The following is an 8740-nucleotide window of genomic DNA, read 5'->3' on the forward strand; positions in this document are numbered from 1 at the left end:
CCCAAATAAGACAGCCTGGAGCCAAATTCTTCTCATCTCTTAAAATGTACCAACCTAATGCAAAACAATGACCCTACCCACAAAAACACACAGCTTTCATAAATTCTTTCCCTAGACGCAGAGCAAGAGTTCTGCTTTTTGCAAGTTTGAAGGTTTTCAATTCATCCACCTAAACATGACTTTACTGGGAAAAAAAAACAATAAAAAAAACAGAGTACAGATAGACAGAGCACAGACAGGCAGGACACAGACAGACAGAGCACAGACAGACAGGACACAGACAGACAAAGCACCGCTAGGACACAGGCACAGCAAAGGAATTTGATCTAACAAAGTCCTCCACACACAGTCTCAATCAGAGAGTCAGAGAGAGAGAGAGGGAGAGAGAGAGCCAGTCAGAGAGAGAGAGAGTGAGAGAGAGAGAGAGGGCGAGAGAGAGCTAGTCAGAGAGAGAGAGAGAGAGAGAGAGAGGGAGAGAGAGAGCCAGTCAGAGAGAGAGAGAGTGAGAGAGAGAGCGAGAGAGAGTGAGAGAGAGCGAGAGCATTTGTGTTAGGGGTACAAAACAAATGCAGTAAGTTTGATCTTGAGGACTATGTAGCATTCACACACTACAATAATTCACACACTACACTAATTCACATGGTGCGATAATTCAGACACTACAATAATTCACACACCACAATAATTCACACACTACAGTAATTCATACGCTACAGTAATTAACACACTACAGTAATTCACACACTACACTTATTCACACACTACAGTAATTCCTCAACACACTACAAGTTCAGAAATGGAACTGTGGGGATGGGACTGGGCCCACATGCTCTCTTGTGTAGAACAGACTGAGCCAAGCTGAAATGCTGACCAAACAGTTTCATCATTTCCAGAGAACATTACACTTACATCTTGCTCTCATTCTCTGACATCCTTGGAAAGAGCTGCGTGTGACCCACTTCCTAACTAACAGTCCACAGACGGTCTGTGTCTGACAGCTCCTCACAGTCCACAGACGGTCTGTGTCTGACACCTCCTCACAGTCCACAGATGGTCTGTGTCTGACACCTCCTAACAATCAGTCCTCAAACAGTGTAGTCAGAGTAGCCTGTAGCCCCCCCCCCCCAAAAAAGAGGTAAAAACAGCAGTTTGGGGGGGGGGGCAAACATTTATATATTATATGCTATATAGCCTTAGAGAAAAAGTTCACCCCTCTGAATGTCATTGTATAATTCACACTCTGAAGGTTTCTACACATGAACAAGCCCAGCTTTGGAAAGAGAATGTCTTACTTCTTTCCACACACTTCTTTCTACACTTTCCACACACATGTTCAGTTATTCAAAATCTCTGGAGACAGAAACAAATTTAATCATGCAGAGCTGAATAAGAAATATGCACTTCTAGACCTCCTGCTGAAAGAAAGCTTTTTAGACGATTTTACACATCTGCGCTGGGAGATTTTAGTGTGTGTATGTGTGTGTGTGCGTTTGCCTCACCTTGCGCAGTCTCCCGTTGGTGGTACCCAGGAATACCACAGTGTGGTTATGTACGTTGTCAACGGCAACCGAGCTGAGGCCCGGGCTCTCGAAAAGCGGAGTCGCCTTCAGAGGTCTACGAATAGCCAGAGGATGTTGCAGGTGAGCCGCCCCGCAGTTCAGCTGCTCCTCTTGCAGCTAACAAGCGCAGGAAGTAGAACAAAAGAGAGAATGATAATTAAGCAGTGCGCTGACAGTAATCTTAGAAAAGTGTATCCAAAAATGACATACGAGGCTGATTACAGTATTGTTTCAACGCGCTCCGTAGACTGAAAACGTGTAATTTCGCGTTGTAGGTTTGAACGGTGGAAAAAGAGAGTCTTGAGGAGAAACTAAGCAGACGAAAACTGATTGAATTTTTAGACCTTATGAGCGGAGAGGCAAGCGGGGGACAGACCGGCTGAATTGCAGTAAGTCTGGGGGAGACTGACAAGAGTCAGCCTGCGAGTCTTTCCCACGAGCCTCACCAATATCCACTTCGCCCTCACTGACGGACCCTCCGGTACGCTGCAAAGCGAAATCTGATCCCCCATTCACACCACTCTAAAAAGTTAAAACATTCAATTCAGTTCAAAGATTCGATTGAGCAAAGTTCAATCTTTACTCTGTCTCATGAGTGGCGTTTTTTTGTTTTTGTTTTTGTTTTCCGAAAGACGCAGAAGGGACTTCGAAGGACTTTCCGTGCTCTTAGAGCAGGAGACGGGGGTTTTTAATGTTTGAAATGAGGAATTTCGCAAGAGAGAACGTATGCCTATTAGTCACTAACACTGACTCTGATTGATAACAGTAGGCAAGCGCACTTTGCACGGTCGATAAAAGACGACACTTTGTCGTGAAGACTAAGCCCGGCATAAATGATCAAATATAAGTGATATTTTTGTACAGATAACTGGTAAGTTTCGGTTGTGCAAGAGGGAATCCTGTGTGATAGTAACGGTAAAAAAAAGTTAGGAATGCCTTTCGGTATATTTTGCACATATGAAAATCTACGTTATAGTTCTGAATAGCCTACATAAATCTACACAGTAAAATAACCACAGGATGTAATACCATGTGGATGCATTTAACCCATGTGGATTTTAAAATGTACATCTAATTACGTAGTTTAGGACACGGTCAACACAACAGGGGCATCTGGCCGACCAGCGTATTGGTCTTCATGAGTGACGTTTGTGTGTGTGTGTGTGTGTTACACTCAAAAACTGGCATACAGGTAATAATTTCCCTTACGAAATGATATAACGCATTTGTCATGCAGAAGAACCGTCACAAACAAATTCACACTGTCATATAAAAAACATGTTCAAAGTTAGAAATAAGTTGAGAGTTAGAATGTTTATACCCGTATTTTCACGTTGTTCCATTTTTCACTGGTTGAAACCCCATTTAATAACACAAAATGCAGCAGTTTTCGTTTGTATCAGTCATACTTTCTTGATAAATGACACATTGTGGGCAACACAGGACAGACACGGAGTGAAATAGCCTCGGTAAGAACCTTACTTTTGTTAGGTTGTGAGCTTGACTGCAACATACTTGTTAATTAAATACCTTACTACAGAAAGAATAACACCAGGACAGTTTGTTTTCTTATGTCACGAGACCTCATAATTTATGCTGAAATGTCTTGTCTGCCATCCAACCCCACCCCCACCCCCACCCCATTTGGGATTTGTTCGGTCAGATTTCTAAACCCTCCTAAGAGGAATTTCGAAACTTTCCCTCTGACCGAGGAAATTTCCCAGATCATGCAGATGTTTGGTCTTCCTCCCCAAAACAACTTTGCTGTGAAGGCAGGACCAACGAATAATATTTTTTTAAACGGATGCCTCCGCTGAGTCGAGAAAATAGTGAGTCGTAAAGTCCGTCTTTTTGAGACGATTAGAGCATTTTCTCTTTGCTGGCAACTGGAAATTCAGTATAGACCAATGTATAATAATTGTTACTCCTTTTATAATAGTTCCACGGTCTTCGAACTGCTTCAAAACGCTATAGGACTAATTCATTCAAACGATAAAAATCACTCTTCGAGTTGAAATAATTCGCTACATAGTTTACCTCTAATAAAGAAAATTGTTTGGATGATTTTTCAATAACTTCAGTCTAAAACTATTTTTCGTTCGTGTCTGTGGCCCTGCTATCTAAACGGGGCTTTATTACAGTGTAGGCTACATCAGACAGTTTTCCGGGCTCCCGACCCTCCGCCGGTTCCCATAACCTTCGCGTGCTTTGGCAGATCTTTCATCAACATACCAGCACTCACGGAGTAGGCTCGTGATACGAGAGCTTTTCGTTTCAAGAGCCAGTTACTGTTAAGTATAATCTGTCCTGAAATTGTCATATATGGCTGTTGCCAAGAACAACAAGTTTTTGAAAATCCTACTGTGGAGTATACGTTGAATGAAAACACATGCAGCGGAATAAGCCACAAATGTGAGATATTTTAGTCGGACCTACAACGAATAGTAGTTTATATTATTTTGCACCAGAGCAAATTAAGTTCTCGTACATTCTCTGGAAAATGACTAGTGCTGAGGACAGCAGGCACGCGGTGTTGGGTAACTTCCCTTAAAAGTGACAAACTTACCTTAATATTCCCTTTGGCTTTGCATTCAGCCCCTGAGCCTTGAATGACGCTATCCAACACCTGCACATCACCGCTCGGCGAGTTTGAACAGTTCCATCTGCCTCGGTGAATTTCCTCTTCAATGTCCAGAAAGCGAAAAGCGCACAGCGCCGAAATTTTATTCCCCTTGGTGAACACACCGAACAGGTACGGTTCAGTAGACTGTCCGTTCTCTGTGTGGATCTCGGCTGGGTATACAGAGACCAGTCGGTTATAAATGTTCAAGTTAGTGCCACACTGTAGGCCCATTTGAATGTAGGATTCTGTAAGTTTTCGACTCTCTGTGGTGGATTTGCGAGGTGTCTCCGTATCCAAACAGATTCGAGCCAGTATGCTGTTGGGTTGGCTCTCCTTAAGTCCCGTATTGGCATCGTTATTAATGGCAATATAAGAGTATTTCTTCTGGGTAAAGACATGGACGAAGTTGAGTTTGTTTTTCTGTTTTACCTCCTGTTTGATTTTGAACACGTTGTCTTCTGAGGGGTTAATATCGTAGGTGAAGAGCCGGTTGAGGTCTCTGATATTCAGAGAGCGGATGGCAATTTCGGGGGTATTTTCAAACCGAAGGTCCTCTTTGCTGTGGTTTTTGGGGAAATAAGGGGTCCCCATGCCCGTGTAGGTCGCTCCGACGAGCAATCGCGTGTTGCCTCCGTGACTCCGGAAGATGAGCCCTACAGTACTGGCATTAGGGTGGTTAGCGGCAATGTTGAGCATACTCGGGAACACGGTTTTGGCACCGGGTGATGGAAACTCCACAGCGATCTGCGACACATTCTCCGTCTTCAGGAGCTCACAGAAGCCCTGATACACAGAACCACAACTTACCAGCACACCTTGTTCACGGTCCAACACTAGGAGCTTGTTGTAATTGTCTGTAAGCGTTTTCGCGTGCTCACAGGGCGCTTGTGGTAGCTGTGGCGCATGGCAGAGCAGGTTGTCTTCCACGGGACCCGTGCGCCTCTCAGCCTCCTTACACAGAGTGCCGTTAAGCTGATAAAGTGAGTTCACCGTGGCCAGATACACTCTTTGTGACACCCCATCCACCACAAAGTTGTTGGTTTCATGAGGAGACTCAAATTCCTCTTGGATATGTAGCGCACTGACGAGAAGTGACTGGAGAGTCCAGTCTGAAGTCAAAAAAACGGCGAGAAACAATAGTGGTGCCACGAGAGCTGTCTTCTCCATAGAAGGAGGCATTTTTCCTTCTGACCGACTTCCTCGGGTTCTGGACGGAGGGGAGCATTGAGCAAGGGGAAAAACAGCGCGTCGCCCTCACTGCAACTATCCGGGAGGAAAGGCTGTTTCCTGCCGAACGCCTAAAAACAGAGTGACGTGATAAGGAGTCGTGCTTCCTTAAAAGAGAGAGCAGCGCCGCGCAGCAGAGCGAGCCTAGTCCAAACGACTCTACTGTTTTCACATGTCCACACAGAACAGCCAGGGTTCTTCTCTAAATCATACAACGCACAAACATTTTTAATTAGTTAAAGCAGACATTTAAGAACGTCTAATGGAACGTAATAAAAACGGTGTTATGTTACGTACAAACAAATTGCTTTTTTGGGGTGTCATTGAAATGGTGGATGATTAATGTCGATGTTGAAATGTGTGAATCTACTTGTCTGTTTCGCCAATTTAACTGTTTATGAGAATATTAAATGGTTAAAATTAAGTTGACACATGAGAGTCGATGCTCATGCGCTCTATGCAACATTGCATGGAAACATTTTACAGACACAGTGCACTGTATTTCTAAGCAGCTGTGATGATATCTTCTCTTATTGCTAGATTGGCGTTTGGTGTAAATCAGAGATCTTTTTCGTGAGTGAATGCTGACAGCGTTGAACTTTCACCCGGTGATCTTGTTTTCAAATCAGTCACGCGGGAATGCTGCGCTCTTTCGCTTGTGCGCATAATACTGTCCGGTAAGTACCGTAAAAATGCTACCAGATGGAGACACTTCTCCAGTGGCCAGTGCTTGCGCCCTTTTCGTGCCGCTCTTGTGGTTGCCCTGGACGCTCATAAATATTAAATCACAACACGTGTCTCAGAGGGGAGAGATCTCTAATCCTCTCAGAGTTTGTCTTTTGAATAATGGAGTAGAATATGTGACTCCCATATGACTCTCTCTCTCTCTCTCTCTCTCTCACACACACACACTAACACACACACAGGAACATGAACACGCATACACACACACGTTTACTCATATTGGTATGAAGATGACAGCGCACCATCCTAATTCACACATGTTCAGACACATCTGTTCGTGGTGTGAAAACGAGGAAAAATATTTCCGATTTCATATCCGAGGGTTTTTTTTTTGTTGCTATAGGGAATGTATAATAGCCAGTGGTCGAAAATAGTGAGCGAAACTCCGATCTTTTCCAAGACTATTTTAAGACGCTCGGGCGAGTTACCTTAAGAGAACACTGATAACTTGTGATTATTCTCTGTGGATTCTCTGAAATTGTGAATAGCTATCACCCAGACACTGATTACCCATAACTCCCCTTTATTCACAGTCACCACTTCGAACAATTACGCGTGCTGATAAGCCCCTGTGCTGTTTATCTTGGCTCGGCGCGCTCTAACGCGGTTGATGGCCACCGCGGCGAGGCAGGAAAACGTGCAGTGATAAGGCATGAGTTGATGGACGGTCGCAAAAAGAAGCGAAACACCGATAGGACCCTGTCCGACAAACAGATCTTTATACTTCCATTAAATGTGTGTGTGTGTGTGTGTGTGTGTGTGTGTGTGTGTGTGTGCGCTCGCGCGCGTGTGTGTGACGAGGGAGTCACGCTTGTAAAGTGATCAGAGCTCAGTGAACAAGTGTGACGGAGTGCTCTCCTCCGGTCACGCTCCGTCATACATGACACTTGACAGGAACTCACTAATGGGTGTGTGGTGTGGCCTTTTTCTCCATAATCGCCTGCCATCTGTACCGGAGAATGCTAACACCACTAATATAAATCATGAACATAACCTCTTTGTTGTGCTGGGACAGCAACAGGTTTTCAGACTTGCTAGAATACATGCGGGACAGATGGGGGGAAAGAGGAAACAGTTTTCTTAGCCCCAACCAGCACTAGAAACTGCCAATAACGGAACGTTTGATTGAACATAATCTGCATTCTGTATTCGTCACTCGGCTGACTCAAGGTCAGTGAGGTGATTTCTCCTGGCATCGTTGAGATTGGGTCAGAAAAGCTGATTTCAGTAGTAAGCGCAATCGTTCAAGCCTTGATAAGAGCAAGTAGCGTCGAACCTTCTTGGTGTATCGTTTATATTCTCTCTGTCCGAATCCCTAGCTTTGTCAGACCACTATGTCCGGGTCAGGGGTGCATTTTAGGAATGTTGGTGACTAAAGTGGGCCGTTTGTTTGACACCGACATACAGTAGATTCAATGAAAAGCTCCAAACGCATATCAAAGCGTGCCAGACAGTTAATTTCCCTTTCTGTCTGTAAGCATTTTTTTTTCACAATAAGGCTACAACGTTGAAAAAACGTGACAAGGCACCTTTATAAAAACACGACTTAAATAATATGAAATAGCATTTGCTTTATTCATTAAGAATATTAGAAGGTTAAGGCTAGATCACATCTGTTTCTCCAGTTTAAGGTGTATTTTACATTAAAGGATACATTAATAAAAAAAAAAACGGCCTTTATTTGGAGCCTCCTTTGTGTAGTGTAGTGCTTAAGATACATTTTAAATCATTTACTCGTCTTGGCATGAAGTGTTGAATCGAATAGTTCTGAACAAGCAGCAGGCGCGCGGGGTTGGAACGCGAGTCAGCGCGAATTCGACCTGTTTCCTCTCTGATAAGAGCCTGCGACCTGCTGGGGTCAGAGCACGGGTTAGACGCGACCACAGGCCAAATGATACGCACGGAGTACCCCCTGATGAATCACGGGAAGCTAATTTCAGATGCTGTGTTCCTTACCGAGCTGTATGTGAAAGGTATCGTAGTTTCTGGGAGTGTTAAAAGAATTCGCCATATTAATATTATCACATGTGGGATTAATATCACATCCTGATGTACGAGAAAACACATATAAACATCTTGAAGGAGTTCACCATTGTATATCTGGACCGATTAACGCTTAATTCCTTACAGTGATACCAGAGAGGCTATTTTTTATATTTATTTATTTATTTTTCATTAACCAATATTTACACACTGTGTTGTTAACAAGTTTTAAACCCTACAAATAAATCACTGTACGTTTTTAAACGTCCCCTTTGCCATTTAAAACATGTCACTTTGATAGGCTATTAATGAGAGATACCCTACCCAGCTAAAAGCACATTTACCTCTGCGGCTCCATAAGGGATATAGATTAAAAGAATTGACTGAAGATTACTCTGAAACGCATAGTTAAGTGCGTTATCAGTCTATATGTGTAATTTAAAATAGCCAGTCGACTCTTCAGAAAATGACCGTTCTAACTCGCTAATCTTGTTTGTGGAGTGCAGGGTACGCTGTAGGCTACATTTGACTTATTCTGATATTACCTAAGTAATGATATGCCGTCACGACACAAAAGTAAGGAGAGAGAGAGAGCAAGAGAGAG

At 43.5% G+C, this 8740-nt stretch overlaps 1 protein-coding gene across 1 annotated transcript in view; it reads right to left on the reverse strand.

Moving 5' to 3' along the window:
- plxnd1 (plexin D1) overlaps positions 1-5389 on the reverse strand; it is a 61181-nt gene extending 55792 nt beyond the window's left edge. The window contains exons 1-2 of the mRNA XM_030785046.1: positions 4126-5389; positions 1500-1676 (exon numbers count right to left, since the gene is read on the reverse strand). Coding sequence (XP_030640906.1) covers positions 1500-1676; positions 4126-5361 — 1413 coding nt within the window. The 5' untranslated portion in view covers positions 5362-5389. The remainder of the gene's footprint in view (positions 1-1499; positions 1677-4125) is intronic.
- Between the last annotated feature and the right edge of the window lie 3351 nt (positions 5390-8740).

The sequence above is a fragment of the Chanos chanos genome, chromosome 9 (genome assembly GCF_902362185.1).
Source record: "Chanos chanos chromosome 9, fChaCha1.1, whole genome shotgun sequence".
NCBI classification, from domain to species: Eukaryota; Metazoa; Chordata; class Actinopteri; order Gonorynchiformes; family Chanidae; genus Chanos; species Chanos chanos.